Genomic DNA, 22,872 nt, shown 5'->3' on the forward strand with positions numbered 1-22,872 from the left:
CCAAAGACACTGATAGCAGTGTGCCCTACCGAGAAGCAGTAGGTAATCTAATGTTTTTGCAAGTCGTAAGTAAACCAGATATTGCGTTTGCGTTGAATGTAGCATCAAGAGCGTTAGATAATCCAACAAAAGCACATTGGAATTTAGTTAAACGAATAATTAAAGGTACTGCGAATTACGGAATTGTATATGGCGCAAATAATCAATTTAAAACTTTTTCTGATGCCGACTATGCAGGTGATAAGGAAACGCGAAAATCCACAACATGTAGTATCAGTAGTATCAGTGTAGTATCAGTAGTATGTATATATGGCGGAGCTGCGATTAGCTGGCAAAGTAAGAAACAAAAATGTGTAGCTGTTTCTACCACAGAAGCCGAATACGTAAGTGCAGCAGCAGCAGCGAGAGAGAATGTGTGGGTTATGAGATTATTAAGAGAACTTGATGTAAGTGTGAGTGAGAGTATATTATACATAGATAATCAAAGTGCGTTGAAACTGGTGAAGAATCCTGAGTTTCACCAAAGAAGTAAACATATTGATGTGAAATACATTTTGTGCGAGATCTCTATGAAAGAGGTGAGATAAACGTATATTATGTAAGAACTGAAGAACAGTTAGCTGATATTTTCACAAAAGTTTTAAATATTAAACGATTTGAATTTTTGCGCAGTAAGTTAGGGATTATAAGCAAAGATAATGTTTGCATAGAAAATTAGCTTTTAGGGAGAGTGTTAAGAATTTAAATATAAATTCAAATGAAAAAGCAAATTTCTATAGGCTAGTTCGGAGCATCACTCGGTATATATTGTCACGAGGTTTGAGCGTGTCCACAATGTTATTCGATAAGCTCGACACAGTCAGAAGTCAGTCGTACATAAGCAGTCGCTAGCTAAAAACGTTTACTGTAATGACTCCGTTTTAAATAAACGATATTTGTTTCTGCTAAGAAAAGTCTCAACATCATGGCTATCGCGCTCTCCGCTTTGTGCGGATCTTCGTCGCCACGCTTGACGCTCGGCTCCCTCACGTCACCACGCGGGCGCCTTTCACCGCTCTGCGCATACGCGTACGATTGGTGGGGCGCTCCCACCATCTACAAAGCGCGCGTAGTGGGGATCGCTGCAGCTCCGGACCGGAGCCTCCGGTGCTCGAGCCGCTCGAGCGCGGCCGGCACGGGCTTGCTTACTTGTTTGCATGCGGTCTGGAATCTAGAACTCTGGACTCGAGCGCTGCTCGCTCCTCTAAAGAGTCTCTAAGTTTCTAAGCTTCGTTTTTTTTTACCGATTGATTGCATTCGTAATTAGTAAGAAAGATTTTTTTTAACATGTCCGACCATAGATTTAAAAAAAACCATCTGGTTCGGAATATCGAAAACGCAAGGCCAAAAAGGAAAAAGAGTTTCAGCAAGCCAAAAAATTTATGAGTCTCGATAAATATATTGAAACGAAACACCAAAATGAAGGTAATTTAGAAAGTGTTGTTTCATCTTCTACTGCCTCTACGTCAGTAATAGAACCCTGCACTGAGCTTCAGAGCATAACTGAAACGAGAATTGATGAACTCCCCAATGAAAGTAAAATTTCACCAGACCCCTGACTCCCATATCCGAGCTTCCTCACAATCCTGACCCATTGTCATTTTCAGGAATTACTAATGCACCATTTGAGCTTGGTACAGTTAATTTATCAGATGTAGGCACTTGGCCGGCTATTCGGAATAGCAAAACTATTGATTATATAATAACTATGGGTCCAACGCAGATTCACATTGATCGAGATAACTTTCCGAAAGATGAAACCGGTCGTCATTTCGCAAGTTCTCACTACTCTAGGAAACTTACAAATAATGAAACAATCAAACATCGTTGGTTAGTTTACTCGATTTCTAAAGATCGGGTTTTTTGTTTTTGTTGTCGGCTTTTCGATAGTCAATCGGCATCGAACTTAGTGTCTGAAGGATATAATAACAGGAAACATTTGTCTGAAATTCTAAAAATGCATGAAAACAGCACATTCCATAAGAAATTTTACCATCAGTGGTTTGAAGCTGAAATGAGATTGAAGAGAGGAAAAACGATAAATTGCAAAGAACAAAAATTGATTAGCAGAGAAACATTGCGGTGGAATAATGTTTTGATTCGGTTGATGAATATTGTTCTTTATCTCGCTGAAAATAATATGGCGTTCAGAGGAACCTCGGACAAATTATACACACCGAACAATAGGAAGTTCTTGGGACTAGTGTAGGCAAGTTTGATCCGATCATGCAAGAACACTTGAAGTTAGCAATGGCGGGTGATATTTCGGACCACTATTGCGGACAGAATATTCAAATAAATTAATAGATCTGATGGGCGGAAAAGTCACATCTGAAATTGTATCGAGAGCCAAAAACTCCAAATATTATTCTATTATAGCTGAGTGCACTCCAGACATAAGTCATATTGAACAACTTTTTTAACAATTCGATTCGCTGACTTATCAGATGACAATATAAGCATAAAGGAGCATTTCATAGAATTCGTTCCTATCGGTGACTCTAGTGGCGCAGGGCTTACTGAAGTGATTCTAAATGTGTTAAATAAACACGGACTTGAACTGCACAATTGTAAGGGTCAGGTGTACGATAACGGAGCAAACATGAAGGGAAAAAATATTGATGTACAAAAAAGAATCTTAGATTTAAACCCCTTGGGTTTCTTTGTACCGTGTGGCTGCCATAGCTACAATCTCGTACTGTGTGACGCTGCTAAATCGTCGGTAAAGTCAGTTACTTTGTTTGGGGTTTTGCAGAGATTGTTCACACTGTTTTCTGCTTCTGTTAATCGATGGAAAATCTTAACCGATCACTTAGGACTCTACAGTTTGAAAAAACTGAGTGACACGTTAAGAAGCAAAAATAAACAATGTAAAAGCAGTCCGCTATCAAATTTGTGACGTTCATAATGCTTTAGTTACTTTGGCTAACGAAACTGAGAAAAGTAATGTTACTATCTCGCACGAGGCAATCACTCTAGCAGAACAGTTGAAAGATTTTGGCTTCATAGTTTCCCTAGTTGTTTGGTACGACATTCTTTTTCAAATGAATGTCGTGGTCGTGAGTAAATCTCTGCAATCAAAAACCGTGGACCTCGCTAAATGCACAGAAATGCTGGAAAACTGTTGTAATTTCTTAGAAGAATACCGAAAAACTGGTTTCAAAAAAGCTCTTTCAACAGCTAGCAAGTGACCTGGCGAATGAACTACAAATCGAGCCTGTTTTTAAGCCAATGAAAAGAGTACAACGCATAAAACGCCAGGTGAAATGGCCACGGACGAACCCATCGAATCCCCAGAGAAAAAGTTTGAAATTGAATTCTTCAATAAATTGTTGGACACTTCTTTAATGTCGATGAAAGAAAGGTTCAAACAGTTACATGACTATTCAGAAACATGGTCTTTTTTGTACAATATAAAAAAGATACCTGAAAAAAATGAACTTCTGAAATTATGTGCTGATCTCCAATTAAAACTTGCTGTTGGTTCCGATTCCGATATAGATGGTTATTTATTGTGTGATAAACTCATAAGCCTTAAAAATTTTTTTCCAGATAACGATGATATTACTCCCATCTACTTTTAAACTTTATTAAACAGCGCAATATTTACGAACTATATACAAATGTATGGATTCGCATTTTGGTAACTATACCTGTAACGGTAGCTAGTGGAGAACGCATTTTTTCGAAACTTAAGTTAATAAAGACATATCTACGATCAACGATTTCACAAACAAGATTTACTAACTGAGCTACTCTTTCAATTGAAAATGAAATTGCCGCAAACTTGAATTTCGCCGATTTGATTCGAGTGTTTGCCGACAAAAAAACCTGAAAAGTGAAATTTTATTAGACTTCCGTAATCTCCCAAAAATTCTAGTTTAACCTCTGTCCTCTGTCCTCTAGGGGACCGGCAAAAAATAAAAAAAAATACAAAATACAAAAAAATACAAAAAATAAAAGTAAAAAAAAATATAAAAATATAAAAATATAAAAATATAAAAATATAAAAAAACAAAAACAAAAAAAGGAGCTACAAAAACTTTCTACGTCCACGTCGTTAGCTCTGGGTAAAGCTAAAGGAAAGTTCTCTGAATTTTCACATGCGTTCATTCGTTTATATCCGTTTAGATTAGTAAAGCTGCTCTGTAGTCTAAAAATTTTTACAATCTAACTACAGATTCCGCTGAGATTCGTAATCAGCGATATCGAAAACCCCCAAAAGGCAGAAGTACTTTATTAGCGAAAGACGTTCCGCCGAGCTGATGTTACTGAAAGTGCTTTGAGGGGTTGGTTCAGTGAAATAATTACTTATTTAAATTCTAAAGAATTGTCAAATATTGCACCAGAAAGAATTTTCAACTGCGACGAAGCAGCCTTTTTACTCAACCCTAAGGAATCATCTGTGCTGGCCGAAAAAGGGCAGAAAAATGTATATATAGTAGGTAATAATGATAAAGAAAGCATCACAGTTCTTTTCACTGGTAATGCAGCTGGTGTGTTGGCTCCGCCTTTAATATTATTTTCTTACAAGCGAATTCCAGCGTATATAATTGATTATAGCATTTTATACAAAATCAAGATCGAAGTACACAGTAGATGTCAGTTGAAGAAACTCATCAGGATGAAAAACCTAGAATTGTCTTAGATTTCATGAAAGAAAATTTAGATAAAAATATCATTAATGAATTTGAAACAAATAGCAATGTTGATAAATGGCAAGGAAGAATTGAATGTACAAAGTTGTTGGAGTTTTGGAAAATATGTAAAAATAATTAAGCAATCTGTAACAAAGTCATAAATTGAAGTGCGTGTATATCTGAAAAATTTTTCCAAAGTACTAATTCTTAATGAATAATTGTTTTCAAAACTTTAACTATTAATTTTTCTTTTTTATGCAGGCTATGGATAATAGAACAACAAAAAATTTACTTGGCACACCTCTTCATGTACAGAGTGACACTCAAGTTATTATAGAAGAATTCACAAATGTTGCAAATAAACTTTCAAGTTGTGTTCCTGAGGCTTTCTCAAGAAATAAACGATATCGAAGATATTATTATCGTCGAAGAATCAAATCCACCACAAGTACCTACCTACATTTAAAATTATAGTTTGTAATAAGACTTAAGATTTATTATATAAATTTTTAAGATTATTTAGATTTTTATATAATATAATAATATTACATAAAAGAATGTTTTTAAATATTTTTTATATACATATGACGTAGATACATTTCACTTAGATTTTTTAAACATTTTTGTATTATTTTTTTTGCAGAGCAGGATCTTTTGATATGTACATATATTTTATTCAAGCCAAGTTCTACAAGTTTAGATTTTTTACAGGTTTTATTATGTCAAAATGAAAATCTATTTGAAAATGTTGTGGAAACTCCTTGTAATATAACATTCACACTTGATTCGCAAGATAACGTCATTGCTAAAAATGCTTCCCTATTATGTGATTCTTTATTACTCCAAAATGATTTCCAAGAAAAAAGTGAAACAATTCTTGATACAAAACCGTAAGTGCTGTTCAAATGATAATGAACAAAATAATCAAGTCCTTCAAGAAATAACAAACCAAGGCAGAAATGAAACTTTAACATCTAGAGTACCTTCACCGTTTAAAAAAGTATTGTTTTGGCCAGAAGAAAAACAAATAAATAAAAAAAAGAGTAAAGAAAAAATACCATCAGTGGTCACATCTGAACAATGGAAGAAATATTAATATGATAAAGAAAAAAAGAAAAGGTTGCAAAAAGAAGAAAAAAAAAGCGAAAGAAAATTAGGCTTGAAAATCTTAGAATTAAAAAAAAACAGAAGAAATAAAAAAATTAAAATCATTTAAAAAAATATAAAATAAGCTACTTGAATTTGAAGTCCGAGCGTAAGTAAACAGAAGCACGTCTGTCGAGCGCGTCTGCTTATTTCCGAATTTATCTGCCGTTGCATCGCCCTCGGGCGACTTTGTTACAGGTTTTCTGCAAGCGCAAAATTGCAATTTTATTTGGATATAGAAGGAAGCAGCAGAGGAACCGCAGGGGAGACGTTTTCCGGAGTTTCTAAGGCTGAGAAAGCTTTGGAGGTTAGGGAACAATAAGGGAAACCAGCTGCCGGGTTCGCAAACCTATCAAAAAGCGAACACCAACGGCCCGGGGGTGCCTCTGATATAGAGAGGTGAGAGACTCAAGCTGCGACGACAAAGCGAACAGTGAAGGGGGAACCACCGAGCGGTATTAATGAGCAATACAGGAGAAGGCACGGAAAGGCAAAAGGAGTCAAAAAAGAAAGGAAGGCCGATCAACGCAGTACACCTTGGAAGACAAAGGAATAACAGCGAATCGATTATTGACTCATTTAAGAGGAAGAGGGAAGAAGAGGAAGATAGGATAAGAACAGAGAAGGAATTACTCGAGAAGTTTGAAAAATCAAGAACAGTGGGCAGATCACCGCCAACTAAGAGGACAGGAATAACATCAGGAGCAGAAAGGACGCAAGAGGAGATGAATATAGAAAACGAAAAAGAGGCAGACATGGATAAACTAGATAAATTAACGGAAATCATGCTAACAATTAAGAAAGATACAGAAGAGATAAAAAAAGAAAACAAGGCAATAAGATCAGAAATACAAGACTTAAGAGAAGAATGGAAAAAGAAACAAGAGGAGTGGGAGAAGGAAAAAAGGACAATGGAAAACAGATTGAAGGAACTGGAGATCAAAGAAGAACAAATGGAGAAGAAAATGGCAAGAATGTTACAACTGGAAGAGAGAGAGGAAGAAAGAGAGAGAAGAGAAAGAAGGAACAATATTACGCTGAAAGGAGAGGATTTGCCAAAAGAAGGCTCACCCAAGGGAACGATAGAACATATAATGAGATACGAACTGCAAGTAGAGGTGGACGTGGAGGACGCGTATTGGATAGGAAGAGAGCAGCGAGGAAGAATGCTTATAGCGAGACTAAAAAGCTGGCAACAGAAAAAAGAAATACTGGCAAAGAAAAGTAAATTGAAAGGCAAGAAACTGTACATTGACAACGATTTAACAAAAAAGGAAAGAGATGTGCAAAAGGAGATAGTAGGAATTGCGAAAATGAAGAAAGAGCGAGGAGAACAAGTGAAGATAGGCTACAAGAAACTAATGGTCAACGAAAGAACTTTCATATGGAAGGAGGGAGAAGGACTGAGAGAGTCTTTTCAGAACAGGCAAAACCCGGCAAACCCGATAAAACAATAACGGCCCGGCATAACATAAAAGAATGTAAGGACGGTAAGAAAACACAAAAAGAGATTAGGGCAATGTTTTGGAACACGGCAGGAATCGCAAAAAAAGACAAAGAGTTTTGGGACTATGTACGAGAATTTGACATAATTAACTTCACGGAAACGTGGATAGAGGAGAAAGGATGGAAGAAAATGGAAGCCCTGATGCCAAAAGAATACAACTGGGTAACACAGTACGCGGTAAGAGACAAAAAGAAGGGCAGAGGAGCGGGAGGTATGATAACGGGGGTGAAGAAAAATATCAGGATGGAAGAAGTACAAAAAGAAACACAAGGTATAATTAGCTACAGTGTAGAAATCAACGGAGGAAAATGGAAAATCATCTCAATCTACAATAGGGAAGGCAAAAAGAAGACACTGGAGGAACTGGAAGAAATAATCGAAGGTGAAGGAAAGAAGAAAATGTTAGTGGGAGGAGATTTCAACGCTAGAACAGCAGAGAAAGGAGAACTATTATGGGATGGAGAAGAGGAAGGAAGCAAGAGGCACTCGAAAGACAAAATAATGAATAAACAAAGGAACCGACCTACTGGAAAAAATAGAGAAGATGGGACTAGGCTTACTAAACGGAAACAAGGAAGGCGACGATCAGGGAGAATGGACATTCACAGGAGCAAAAGGAAGTTCAGTAATAGACTACGCAATTTGCAATGCGGAAACATGGGAAGAAATAAAGAGCTTCAGGATAGGAGAGAGGACAGAATCAGACCACCAACCGTTAGAAATAGAACTGAAGGCGACAACAGAAGAGACAAGAAAGAAAGAAGAACCAAAAGAGATAGAGATAGAAGATTGGTCCGAAGAAGGAATAAGAATATACCAAGAAAATCTAAAGATGAGGAAAGCAGAAAAAGAAGAAACTCAAGAAGAATGGGAAGAATTGGCAGAAGAAATCCGAAAAGCAATAAACAAAAAGAAGGTCAAGAACAAAACGCAAATTATAGGAAAGAAACCTTGGTGGGACAAGGACTGTAGAAACAGCAAAACGAAACTGAATAGATCACTCAGACAAATGAAAAAAGGAAACATAGAAAGAACAGATTACATAGAGGAAAAACAAAGACACAACAAGCTCTGCGAAACGAAAATGAAAGAGGAAAGAGAAAGAGAGCAGACCAAAATCGCAGAGATACAAAATGAAACAGAAATATGGAGATACATAAAAAAGGAGAGAGGTCGACGAGAAAAACCAGATGAAAGCATTGAGGAACAAAAATGGAAAAGACACTTCATGGAGCTATTGGAGGGAAGAGAGACGAGAGGAAACAACGATACACAAAACGAGCAAGAGGCAGGAGGCAGCCAAGAAGAACCTCGAAAAGAAGAAACAAAGGAAGAGGGAGGGGAAATCACAGAAGAAGAGATGGAAAACGCAATAAGAAGACTCAAGAAAAAGAAAGCAACAGGCGAAGACAGACTCAAAAACGAAGTGTGGTTGAATGCAGACAAGGAAACAAAAGAAAAACTGAGGAAAATAATAGGGAAAATATGGAATGGAGAGAAACTGCCAAGAGGATGGAAAGTGGGCATAATATACCCAATACACAAAAAAGGAGACAGAAAAGAAGTGAAAAATTACAGAGGAGTAACATTACTGGACACGGCATACAAAATCTATGCAATGATTCTAGAAGAGAAACTGAGGAAGGAAGTCGAAAGACTAAAAAAGCTGCTCCCAGAGACGCAAGCAGGCTTCAGAAAAAAGAGAAGCTGCATAGACAACATATTTGCACTGAAAATAGCAGCAGAAAAAACGATAACAAAAAAGAGGGGGAAACTCTACGTCTTCTTTGCAGACCTGAAGGCAGCGTTTGATAAGGTGAACAGAAAGAAACTATGGAAGGTTCTGGAAGAACGCGGCATAAACAGGAAACTAATCGACAGAATAAAAGATATTTATGAGGAAACGATCAACAGAGTAATTGTAGGAGACAAGTGCACAGAAGAGTTCTGGACAGAGGGAGGGCTGAGGCAAGAATGCCCACTGAGCCCGCTCCTGTTCATAACATTTATCGCGGACGTGGAGGACTTTCTAAAGAAAAGACAGAATGGAGGCGTAAGACTGGGAAGAAGGAGAATATATACCTTGGCGTACGCAGATGACCTAGCGATGATGGCGGAGACGGAAGGAGAAATGAAGAAAATGCTGAAAAGCCTAGAAAGATATTTAGAGGAAAAGGAACTGATATTAAATGTAGATAAATCCAAAATGCTGGTTTTTTGTAAGAAAGAGAGAATTAAACAAGAAAGGAACTGGAAATGGAAAGACAACAGGATAGAAGAAGTCAAGGAGTTCAAATATCTGGGGTTCACATTTAAGAAATGCAACACCGATGAAGCACACATAAAAGATATAGTAAGAAAAGCAGCAGCAGCCATGGCACAGATTTGGGGAATAGGTGAAAGGAAATTTGGAGGAGACTTTGACAGGAGAATGATGATGTTTAATGTCATGGTCAAAAGCATACTCTTATACGGAGTAGAAATATGGGGATGGAAAGAATAGAAGGAGATAGAGGCACTTCAAGAAAGATACATAAGATGGATATTAGGTTTAGACAGATGCACGCCAGGCTATATAGTCAGAGAAGAAACAAAGATAGAACAAATCAGTATAGAAGCTGGAGGAAGAGCTCTAAAATACCAGGAAAAAGTAAAAGAAATGACTGACAACGAAATACTGAGAGAATGCAGAAGAGAAATTAGCAATATAGAATGGGAGAAGACACAATGGGGCGGCCGGATGCAGAAGTTTCACGAGGAGGGCGGATTAAACCAGTGGACAAGAGAGGCAAGAGAGGAACAGGGAAAAAACACGACAGAAGAATGGACAACCAACTACAAAGAGAAGAAATTGGAAGAGAGAAGAAAGAAGATGGAGGGATCGAAATCAACGAAAGAATACAACAGGTGGAAAACAAGTGAAAGAGCGAAATACTTGGAGTGCAAAGGAAAAGGCATAAAGATGAAAACAATCGCAAGATTCAGATGCGGAAACGAATGGAAAGGTAATAGACACTGGGAGGAGGAAAACAAGAAAATGTGCAGGCTGTGTGAAGAAAGAGAGGAATCCTGGAACCATATACTAAGGGAATGCCCGGAATCAGGAATAGCCAATCCGAGCGAAGAATTTATAATGGCAGAAGATGGGAAAGGAATAGAATGGATGCTGAAGCTGTGCAATAAAAGGAAAGAGAGGGAAAAACTGAAGAGACAATAAAGGAGCGTAGAAAGTAACATAGTAATATAGGAGATGTAAAATATGATTAAGCAAAATACATAACATGTATCCCGAGAAGGGAATCATTATCCTAAATAAAAAATAAAAAATAAAATAAAATAAGCTACTTACTATGTATTATTTTTAAAAATATTGAAAAAGATTTAATTTCATTATGTTCAATGTACGTATTCATTATGATTTAATATATCTTATTTAAATAAAGGCGATTTAAAATATATAATGAATTAAAATATGTAATAAATTAAAATTATTTAACTACTTATTATCTTAACATAAACTATACTTAGGTGAAACGAATATTCCCTCCGTTGTGCAAACCTTCGGCCGGTAGCAGTCGGGAATAAAAAGTTTGGTTAGAAAAACTGCCAGTAATATGTTCATCTGGTTGCCAGAATTAGGAACATAAGATTTAGAGGTTAACACCCAGTAAGCAAGAAACATTAAATTAACGTTTAGAAATATTGACTTTATGTAATGTATTTTTTAAACGTTTTTTAATAATATTATACACATATTTGAAAAATATTATTTCGTAATATAATTTTTCTGAATGTTGTTAAAATATTTTAAAAACGTTACAGAAAATATTTTTCAAATGTTACTCTGACATTTATTTCAGATCAATGCAATAGTTCAAAATTGCTTGTAATTTGGACTTAGAAATAACGTTGGTAGTATATTAATTTTCTGTTGTTATAATGTTATTGTTTTATATTGTGCGCAATGCTCATCGCGACAGCCATGATGTACATGATTATCCTACATACAATGCGTGTGAGTAGTGTGAGTACGTATACACGTGTGTGGATCGAGCAGTGCGGAGTGCTCTTTATTTACAGCATATTTATACATATATAAGTAAGTAACTATTATATTCTAAAAGTTGTATATTAATGATAAGAACTCAATTAACCATACGTGCTATGAATAGTAGCTGGTGATGCAGAATTCATTTTCCGATTTACAAGAGAGATTTACAGAAGAGAGGAAATATCAAATCTATCTACGTTCTATAATACACTTGTCTTTGGACATATCAAAAATATCATCAAGGTTCGTCAATGCTATTATTTCGATGGTACCAAACAGTAACTTTTTATAAAATAACCTCAAAATTTGGCGAAATATGTAAACGATAACGTATAAAGCTGGTACAATATACATGGAGACGATTTGTTGAAGAAGTATTGTACGGCTTTAATACATCATCGTTTGCATATATCACTGAAAGAGTAATTTAGTATAAAATTAGTATAAAGTTGATAGACGTAACAAACGATCAGTATAAACAAGACCAAAACTGACTTTTTATTCATTTCTATATTTTTTTCACATATTTGTGCTATCACACTCCAAAGTATATAAATATATTATTGTAAGCATATTTTATATGTACAGGGCAATGAATATATCTTAACATACAGAATCAATTGTATCAAATTCAAGAAACCACCATTTGAAAAAATTGACCCTGGCTAAGATAAACATCAGTGAACAATATATCATAAGGAAAACGCTGTACAAGATATTAAGATTGGAGAACATCTTTCCTTAACTTCTATTGACAGTTTTCTTACTTTTGAGGAAATGCTAAAAAATGACCAAGAAGCTTTTATGCAAGTCGTAAGTAAAGCTGCTTATTATTATTAAATTATGTATATATTAAATTATAACCTTTCTCTTATCTAAACTATATTGAATTCTTCTTGTTTTAGAGGCTTTTAGACAATAATCCCTTGTAATACAGAGAAAGACTTAGAACATTCTATAATGGAATGGCTTAGATTTGCAAACACCCGTAAACAAAGAAAAAAAATTTTAAAGGTATAAAAGTAACATAATGTATTTTGATACACAGAATGAATCACTGAAGATGTTACTAATATTTCTGAAATTGAACGAGGAATTCTTATTTTCCAGTAACTGTTTGGTAAAGATCCGGAAAGATTAATAATCCGTTATTTAGAAGGAAAGAATAAGGGTTTGAAGACAAATAGTAATAGAGTTATATTGAACTAGAGCACCTGTATCGCATTGCCTAAAGAAGAGTTAGAAGACACCTTAATTTCCCTTATCCGAAGGCTGACTTCAAAAACTTCCCCTCCTAGGATCAATACTTTCTGAGATAATTGGCAGAGATATTTCGCAGAGATAATTGGCACACGAAATAAAACTCATAATAAAACCTATATATGTATATGTATATATATTTTTTTTATATAAATAAAACTACTTTTTTATGATAATTAGTGTAGTGCATATTTATTGAAAATAAATACATATTGCCTGAAATAAAAACAAAATATTAATAACAACTTTAAATAAATGTTAGAATTAATATTACGATAATCTTGATATAATATTGTAATAAAGTTGATAGTTCGTTTAAATTTTTATCCCAAAAACATTACAGGAATGATAGAAAAACCTTAGCGCAATGTCATTTGCAACGTTATGGCACTCCCATTTCAACATTACTGAAATTTCGGAATCGTGGTCAAAGTATGTTCATAATGATGTTCTATACAACATTAAGGGCCGGTTGTTCCAACCTGTTAGTAATCTAACTAATAGTTAAATCATATGTCTATCTTTGTCTAATGTAAAGGATAAACAAAGACATATATATGATATAACTATTAGTTAGTTTACCAAAAGGTTGGAACAACCGGCCCTAAGAACTACATATTTAACAACATTACAAATTTTAGAATATCGTTGCAATAACATTGTAATAATGATTTTTTGCTTACTGGGTAGTATTAGGTGCAATTGAGCTTGGTCATTATTATATTAATTAAAAATTAGGAATTAATTTTATTTAAACTTTCTTTTTTTATTTTTAAAGTTTATAATTGGAGCAATCAGAAAAAAATATTTTAAAAAGATATAAATCCGCTAAACATGTAACCTTCTTGTAACATCACATTTCGACTGTAATTCAGTAAATCTGAAACGTTTTATATGTATAGGCAATAAAAGGTTTCGTAAACGTCTCAAATTAACGTTTTACTTGTGTCAGTCTGTAGAACGTATCAGAAACGTTGCTTTTCCGCATTTAATTTGACAATTCGGAACGTCACAAATAAAATGTTTTGTGACGTTCAAATAACATTTTGTATGAAACGTTTCCTTTGCGACTTTATAAACGTTGCCACAACGCTAGCATTTACGATGTTTCTAAAATATTCATTTCGCTACGTACTTTAAACGGTTCAATCACAACGTAATTTTGAAAAACATTTTACTACTCCGCATTAACGTTGTAAATGCGACATTATTAAAAAATTTATAACTATATATATATATTATAGAGGGCCCTACGAGAAGAAGTAGTGCGTAGTCCGCGGCGAGCCATCGTTCCGTGCGGGCGTGTGCCGCGTGTATAAGATTTCGACGCGCGGTTTCTATAACCAATTTCTTTGTCCGTCATATGCGCGAGTCGCGGCTACTACGCCTGTTATTTGTCGTTTGAGTTACGGATAGGCGCCATGGTGCTAGGCGCAGGAAGAACCACACTGATTGGTGGGTTAACGAAAAGGTCGCTAGCTACCGATACCGGCAACGACCGGCAGTCTTTGCCCGCTCGTCTTTGACCGGTAGTGTTTGCCCCTTTTTTCAGTGATACATAATTATATTAAACAATTAAAAATGACGTCCCATACTCGGACTGATTCTGTTGCTGAGGAGGATCCGCATCAATTACGACATGAGGTAAGTAATAAACCTATTTATAATCCAGCAAACATAATGCAACATGTAAAACGTACGTATAATACAGGTTAGTTGTAATTTCCTACTCAAGAAAGAAACACGTTATGATAGAAAGCAGGTACTTTTTTCATTCTACATAAATGAATTACTATTGTGATGCAACTGAATTAATTTTGTGTCTTTTTTCTTGTCTTAGGCAAAAGCACAAGCAGTAAGAAATCACGCAGATGCCATGGTCCGATATAATTCAGTGAGTTTATGCAGAAGCAACGGTTGTTATAAACAAGGGAAGACACTCGTCGTCCCTTAAATCAATAGTTTCACATTTGTTAAAATTCACGTATCAAATGGATCTGTGATGTGTAACGTACACGACATTATAGTATTATAGAACAGATGTGCAATGACATTATTACTATCACAATACTGTATTTGTGTTATTTATTAAAATAAATTAATTAATAAGCGAATAATTATTATGTTTTTCATTGATCATATTTACGCATGTTTTATCATATTATGCGAGGTCCCCCGTTAGCTCTCGGCGGGGGAACAGGAGGAAAGTTAGAGGTGATGGTAAGAGGGTCGAAAGCGGAGTTGTGTGAAAGAGTGGAGGTGCAGGAGTGAGGGAGGTCTTGAAGGAGGTTGAGAGGGAGCAGTGACATTGGAGGCGAGGACAGAATCGAGGTGAAGCGGCCAGAAATCGAGGGAGAAGAAGAGAGCGGAAAAGGAGGTTAGAATGACGGTGAAGGAATGGAGGGGAGCGATGGCTGGAGCAGGGCCTGGTGGGCCGATGGAGACGTGGGGCACGCTGGTTGGCTGTCGGCGAGTATTGGTCCGGGCCGGCGCGGGGAGTCGACTGCTCCGAAAGAGCATGTTGGCACCACTGCGGGGCGGCGGAAGTGGCGCGCAGGAGTGTGCTGCGGGCGGAGAGGGTCGGTAAGGAGGAGAGAGGAGAGCCCGGCGACGGAGGAGATGGCGTGAGAGGCGAATTAAGGCGAGCACACAAGAGTACTGCACGACAGCCAATAGGAGAAGAGCGAGTGAAATCGATGGATCGAGATGATGGGTCGATTGAGGAGGTGAACGCTTGGCGATGGTATGCGGTGGCCAGTGTGGCAAGGCGTAGAGGGCTGAGTGACGGAGTAGCGGAAAAGCGGAAAAGTAGGAAGGTGAAAAAGAGAACTCAAGGAAGGCGAGAAAATAGCGGAAGAGAGGGTAGTAGGAGAGAGTGGAGTCAAGGAGAGAATAAAGTAAGTAAGTAAGGGAGAAGAAGGAAGAGGACAGGGATCGGATGCACACACACACACACACGACACGCTTGGGGGTTAGAGGAGAGAGAGAGAGAGAGAGAGAGAGAGAGAGAGAGAGAGAGAGAGAGAGAGAGAGATAATTTATTATGCCCAAGCAAAGGCTAAAGGGCAAAAAAGTAATATAGCAGTTACAATAATATCGCAATTACAATAATATAGCAGTTACAAGATGCAGAGATACAATAAGATGTAAACAAAAGCGAAATATAGCGGTCAGAAGTTAGTATGATGTGCATGCTCTCTCTCATAAGGCAAGCAGCAGCAATCTCAATAATATACCATGTAAAAAAAAAACTAAGAACTAACGCAACTTAACTAATAATAAGTACAGTGAAAAAGAATAAGATAAGGAGCAGTATTACCAAAGAGAACTAAATAGTGTATATAAAACTAAGAACTAAGGCGCAGCGCAATTTATGAACTAATAATAAGGAATGAAAGCACTAGAAGTTCTATACCAGAAACAATGTTATCCAATTTCACGTGTAAGCAAGTCGATATGTCCACGAAAGGAATAAGCGTTGAGTTCAGCAAAACGTATCCCAGAAGAATTACATGTTGATTAAGCCGAACGATCAAAGAACAAGGAACGAGCCGGTCGGACCAGTCAGATAAGCTTAGCTAGATCAGTGTCGGAATCAATATGAATAACAGGTTGACCATCAGAAGACCTAACACATATTTGACCATTCCTTACCCAGACATACTTATACGACCTCTCTTTAGCAACACTCTTAGCCCGTTGTAACATGTCGTAAGTGCTCTTGGATAACAACTCGTTTACATAAATGTAACGATCTGAGTTACCACCGCATACGTCCTTACATTTGAGAACACCCTTTGCCCGCTTTTTTGAAATAACCATATCGCGCACGGCACTCGAGGCCAAGGTAACAACGACTGAGCCGGAAGATGCAGCAACAGTGGAAGTCACCGACAGTGCCTTCTTAACAGTTCTGACACCGAGAATATGGCAAGACAAGTCAGGAACGTCCAATGCCTTTAGCACATTCCTGGCAAGCTCAGATGGAGCAACAGATAACGCCAATGGTAAACCCGAAATGATTAACTCATTTCCCCCATGAGTTCCCTGAAATGACTGAGCAGATTTTAAGTCGTGAATTTCGCGAATAAGTTCAGCGTTATCCTGCTCCAATTTGGCAATGCGCTGACTATTCTGACTAACGGTGTCAGCAAGCCGATTTAAGTGATTAAGTTTATCACTTAGTTCCTTGTTAGTACGTTGCTGACCGTCCATAAAAGCGGAAAACTTCGCAATCAATCCACGCAAAAGATCATTGGTAGAGTCATGTATAGTGTCATGCATCCTCCTCTGAGAGAGGAGAGAGAGAGAGAGAGAGAGAGAGAGAGAGGAGGGAGAGAGAGAGAGAGAGGGAGAGGGAGAGGGAGAGGGAGAGGGAGAGGGAGAGGGAGAGGGAGAGGGAGAGGGAGAGGGAGAGGGAGAGGGAGAGGGAGAGGGAGAGGGAGAGGGGGAGGGGGAGGGAGAGAGAGAGAGAGAGAGAGAGAGAGAGAGAGAGAGAGAGAGAGAGAGAGAGAGAGAGGAGAGAGAGAGAGAGAGAGAGAGAGAGAGAGAGAGAGAGAGAGAGAGAGAGAGAGAGAGAGAGAGAGAGAGAGAGGATGGCAGGATCTGAGAAGGTTTTGTTTGTAGGAGGAAGAAGAGATTCGTGAGAGTAGGGGAGGAGCGGACGGAGAGCGAGGAGAGGAGCGGAGGACCGAGGCAGAAGATGGAAGAGACACAGGAGAGGGATATAGCTGAGGGGGCGCAGGCGGAGAAGAAGAAGGAAGGGGAGTGAAGGGGACGGAAGACAGATGAGGAGGATGGAGGAGTCGCAGAGCATGATGAGGGTGTGGAGCAAGATAGCAGAAGAGCTTGAGAAGATTAGAAGGGTGCTAGAGGGAAGGGAAGGGGGGGCGGAAGGAGTAGTGGGCTCCGGGAGCGAGGCAGGAGTTAAGTCGGAAGAGAAGAGCAGCAAGATGGAGTGGGGGAAGGAGGCAGAAGGAGAGATCGCAGGGTAGAGGAGGGAAGTGGGGGAGATAGTGGCGGCGGAAGAAAGAGAGGTGTCAAGAGAATCCGGGGAAGGGGGAGAGGAGGTGAGGAAGCTGGTTTGGGACAGAGGGGAGAGTATTATAAGATGGGTGGGTGAGGAGGCAAGGAGAAGAGTTGGGATGCTGGGGAGTAGGGGGGCGGATGAGCGAGGGGAGGAGCAAAGAGGGAGGGAGAGAGAGAACGAGGGGAAGGAAGAAGGGGGGCTGGGGGCGATGGAGAGAGGGAGGCACAGGGAGAAGGGAGTAGGGCCACAGAAGAAGGTGGAAGGAGGAGAGAAGGAAGAGAGCGAGAAATCGACGAGCCTGAAGGAGAGAGTAAGGAGGCTGGAGGAGGAGAGGGAGCAGAGGGAGAGAAGAAAGAGGAATGTGGTCTGGAGGGGGCTAGACGGGAGGGATGCAGAAGAGAGGAGGGGTATGATGGAAAGGGTGGCCGAGAAGGTGTTAGGTAGGGTGCCGAGAATTAGAAGGGTTTGGGAAAGAAGCGGGGAGGGAGGGAGAGAGGTGTTAATAGTGGAGATGGAGGATGAGAGGGAAAGAGAGGAGCTGCTAGGAAGATATGGGGTATTTAGACAGAGGTGGGAGATAGGGGTGGAGGAGGACCTATCCATGGAGGAAAGAAATACGAGGTGGAGGCTGCTGGAGAAGGCAAGGAAAGAGAGAGCCAAGGGAAGAAGAACGAGGGTAGAAAATAGGAGAATATGGGTGGATGGAAGGGAGATTGTGTGGAACGAAGGTAAAGGGAAATGGAAGGAGAGATGAGGGGGAAAGATAACGAGTTGCGGGAGGAGAGAGAGGACGGCGCCGGGGTGCGGAGACAGAGTGACAGAGTGAGGAGATGGAAAGAAAGAGGGGGAAGGGGTGGAGGGCGAGGAGGGGAGGGAGGGAAAAGAATGTAAAAGGCCGCAATGGTCAGGTCGGGTTAGGAAGGGGCAGGATTGTAAAGGGTTGGGTACGTCCCTGGAAAACGCCAACTGTGTAAAAGTTTATGTATGTGGTTAAGTGAGGAGGATTGTAAAGGTTGGGACCGTTCCTTAAAAACGCCTTGCAAACCCTGCGGGGACAAGCAATAAAGACTCTACTACTATCATATTATGCGTCGTCCACAATGGCAGCAGGAGTGATGGATTAGGCTGTAAGACATTAGAGTTAAGCTGGTTTTCCAGTGTAATAGGGCGTAGATTAAGGTCATAAACAAAATGGTTGAGCAGACCATAGAAAATGGGGTTCAACAATTTCGTTGACGGCCTTACTCTACGCCCTATTACACTGGAAAAACCAGTTTTACTTTGACGTCTTACAGCCTAATCCACTATTCCTGCTGGTAGACCCCGCATTATACATTCGTTACAAAAACGTTACAAATGCAACGGTGCAAATTAACCGTAAAGCGGAAAATTTAAATTCCTGGTTGTATAAACGTTGTTTTTGGAACGAAAGTTGTAACGTTTCCCTAACGTTTGATGCAAGTTTCACAAACGTCGCAAAAACGTTGTAAATGCGACGTCGCACATATAAAGTTTTGCAAACGCCTAAAACACGTTGTAAGTGCAACGTCGCATATGTAAGGTAATTGAATCAGGACATTTCTGGTTCCTGAAATGTTACTAAAACGTTTATACATCCAAACGTAAAATGTCGCACGGCTATATTGCGATATTACAAAAACGTTTCTGTAATAAAATATTGTTTAGCGGGAAGTATCATTGCTTGTATATATATATGGGACGTTCCATGTCAACCGGGACAGGACCGTCTCCAAAATTCTATTGAACCGATTAAAATGGTTAAGGGCTTAAAATCTTTGTTTTTGTGTGCTTTATCAAGTACAGTGTGGTACTTTTTAAAATTCAATATGGCGGTCAAAATATGGTGCTTCATATGAGTTAAAAACACAAATCATATGATTAAATTGTTGTTTCTAATGGAAAAAAGAGGATACATAGCTTGTGAGTAGATAGCACTAAGATTTGGATGTGTCTAAAAAAATGGCGGATCCAATATGGCGGACAAAAAAACCAAACTTTTACCAAAATTTATAAAACTCAGTATTTGGGGGTTTTTGAGGTCGCTGATTACGAATCCGTTCATGATTTTTTAAAATTCAAAATGGCGGATCAAATACGGTAAATAAAAAACAAAATTGTTGACGAAATATGTGAAACTTAGTATTTGGAAAGCTCTCTGCGTTAACAGGGTTGAGACTGTCTTCAAATGTAGGTTATAAAGCCCGCATTACTTTTTTTTAATTTTTTTTTATTTTTTTATTAATTTTTTTATTAATTTTTTTTACTTTTTTGAATTCTTTTTGATTTTTAAATTTATTTAATATTGTATAGTAGACATAATTTGCGTTGCATCAGAGTAGCGTTTCACTTGTAATCTTTTTGTGTCAGTCGGAATGAAAGAGTGTTCATGTTGGATTTTGGTAACACTAGGAGCTAGAGAGAATCTTTTTGCAAGTTTTTTTTGCGTCCTACTGTGCATTTCTTTGCTGTACTCAAAAAATGTTATGATTGCAAATTTATTTTTTGCCCAATTAAAAAGGTCATGCGATGTCAAGATTGCCTCGTATGATTGAGCTTGCTCATCCGCAAAAAAAGTAATGCGGGCTTCATAACCTACATTTGAAGACAGTCTCAACCCTGTTAACGCAGAGAGCTTTCCAAATACTAAGTTTCACATATTTCTTCAACAATTTTGTTTTTTATTTACCGTATTTGATCCGCCATTTTGAATTTTAAAAAATCATGAACGGATTCGTAATCATCGACCTCAAAAACCCCCAAATACTGAGTTTCATAAATTTTGGTAAAAGTTTGGTTTTTTTGTCCGCCATATTGGATCCGCCATTTTTTTTTAGACACATCCAAATCTTAGTGCTATCTACTCACAAGCTAAGTATCCTCTTTTTTCCATTAGAAACAACAATTTAATCATATGATTTGTGTTTTTAACTCATATAAAGCGCCATATTTTGACCGCCATATTGAATTTTAAAAAGTACCACACTGTACTTGATAAAGCACACAAAAACAAAGATTTTAAGCCCTTAACCATTTTAATCGGTTCAATAGAATTTTGGAGACGGTCCTGTCCCGGTTAACATGGAACGTCCCATATATATATTAAATCAAATGTTACTGAATGCTTAATATGCCAGTCTTTCACCCTATTGTGTATATTATTGTGTAGGGGAGACCGGGGCTAAAAAAAAAACGTCTACGGGGTAAATCGTCTAATCAAATATCTCGGAACCTGTATATTGTGCGAACTCGCTATTAACATTGTAAACGCTGCTTATGGTACCCATGTGACCAACGGAGTTTCGGCAGGTTACCTGCCGTGTTATGATTTTTACGAAGGCAAACATGTTTTCGGAAGGTAAAAGTGAAATTTTCTGCGCGTGGAAATTTTGTAATATTTGCAATAATATTTGCTCTCCAAATCTCGAGGTACGTGATTATAAAGAGTAATGCATGCTGAACACGAATCCAGTGTAGTTTTTTCATTATCGTTGATGTCTAATATTTCGTGGGCGATCAAACCTGAAACTTGTGTTTGGGGCTAATCCGTCCGTAAGCACCCGGGGCTAATCCGGCTGTGGCGCGCCGGGCGCACGACTTCAGCTCACGGCGATTTCAGGTTAGGTTTCCCTCGAGCGTGATTCTGTCTTCCCTTGCACGTACGTCAGTTTGTATAGGAGAGAAATGATACGCACGTATCGTCGCAAAACGACTCCCGTCGACAAGGAGCAACTCAAGAAGGCAGTTCTTGCGGTGAGAAAAGATAAAATGAGCGCAAAATGCCACACAAACAGAACCGCAGCCTTCGACGAGCAGTGGGCGTAAATCGAAATCAAGGAAGCAGCAGCGGATTCTGACGAAGACTTGGATAATACGTGCTGCGTGTGCTCAGAAAAGTTGACAATAAACAGAGCATATGGGAAACAGTGCATTGCGTGCGAGCGTAGGGCACACAACACATGCGTGCGCTTGTCAGGATCTGTATTCACGTGCCTAAATTGTTTTATGGAATAGGTAAAACAATTATTTTTTAATTAAAAGTAAAAAAACAATTATTAAAATGTATTTTATCATTTTTCAGGATTAGATGTACGTATATGTATTGAAAATGCAGTGCAGACGGATTTACCCCGGGGGGTAGACGGTTTAACCCCGGCATTTTTGAGATTTCAATTTTTCCACCGTTGTCGTTTTTGCTCTATACCGGTTAAACAAAGCGACGTAGACAAAAATTTCCTATATAAATTTTGTAGCTAAAGGTTCACTCTTTACAGTGGTATACCACATTTAACTACAATTATTTATTTTGTTGTTAAAAATCAGCACCGAAAAAAAACGGACAGTTTAGCCCCGGTCTCCCCTATATTATTTTATTTTCTTACCTATGTATTATATTTTTATATACCAATTTTATTATGCGCTTACAATAAGTCGTATTTTCTATGATATTTACTGTTTTTTCAATTTATTGTGCGGCGCTATCGATACTCGATTGGCAGCCTTTCTGCTCTATTTCATTTATATTTGTGTGATATAATTTGCATTGCGATACTTGCGTTACATTACTTTGCATTGTCATTTAGTTTACAACTATATTAATTAATTTATACAGTTTCTTTTAGTTTTGCTCTAAATTATCTTACAAATATAATCTCTCGTTGATTGAGTTAAGATTTCTGATATTCGTTTCTCGAGTTGAATACGTTATTTAATCATTAATTTTTGTTCTGATCAAATTGCTTTAGTATACGTTTTTTACTTGAAGGAGATCGCACGTTCTGACGTCCGGTTGTTTGAAGCGGCATTCATACAGTTCACTTACAATTCCTTGTATTACTTAGGGAATCTGCACATGCCATACGCTTTCCTAGTCGGTGCGTATCCTAAATCGATAATTCTGCAGCACAAAGTCCAACGAGCGATTCTAGGATTAAGGTTGGTTTTATTAACTGACCTTGGTAAACTCGAAGCTATTTGTATTCGGACATAAATCCTCGCGTTTTATAGCAGTGATCCACCGTTTTTTCATCATCTTGTCATTCTTGTCCCTCGGGAACCGATGCCCTCCCTTATTTTTACATCCATATGCCACACACATTCCCGGCATGTTAAAAAATTCCGAAATATTCACGTTTATGTACACAGATTTTCTCGTTAACGATATGCTCGGTACTCGGTGACA

General features: G+C 38.2%; 1 protein-coding gene across 1 annotated transcript; it reads left to right on the forward strand.

The window, feature by feature from the left end:
• The first annotated feature begins 5,659 nt into the window (after positions 1-5,659).
• Positions 5,660-7,282, forward strand: LOC139784784 (uncharacterized). The gene has a single exon (XM_071723974.1). The coding sequence runs from the start codon at positions 6,287-6,289 to the stop codon at positions 7,280-7,282; it is 996 nt and encodes a 331-aa protein (XP_071580075.1). The 5' UTR covers positions 5,660-6,286.
• The last annotated feature ends 15,590 nt before the right edge of the window (positions 7,283-22,872 follow it).

The sequence above is a fragment of the Temnothorax nylanderi genome, unplaced genomic scaffold (assembly GCF_030848795.1).
Source record: "Temnothorax nylanderi isolate EJ_2023f unplaced genomic scaffold, tnyl_v1.0 TNYL_tig0676_pilon, whole genome shotgun sequence".
In the NCBI taxonomy this organism is placed as follows: Eukaryota; Metazoa; Arthropoda; class Insecta; order Hymenoptera; family Formicidae; genus Temnothorax; species Temnothorax nylanderi.

What these genes read in the sequence shown, in the direction of transcription:
- LOC139784784 (XM_071723974.1), top strand. Translation starts at nt 6,287, where the DNA reads ATGAGCAATACAGGAGAAGGCACGGAAAGGCAAAAGGAGTCAAAAAAG.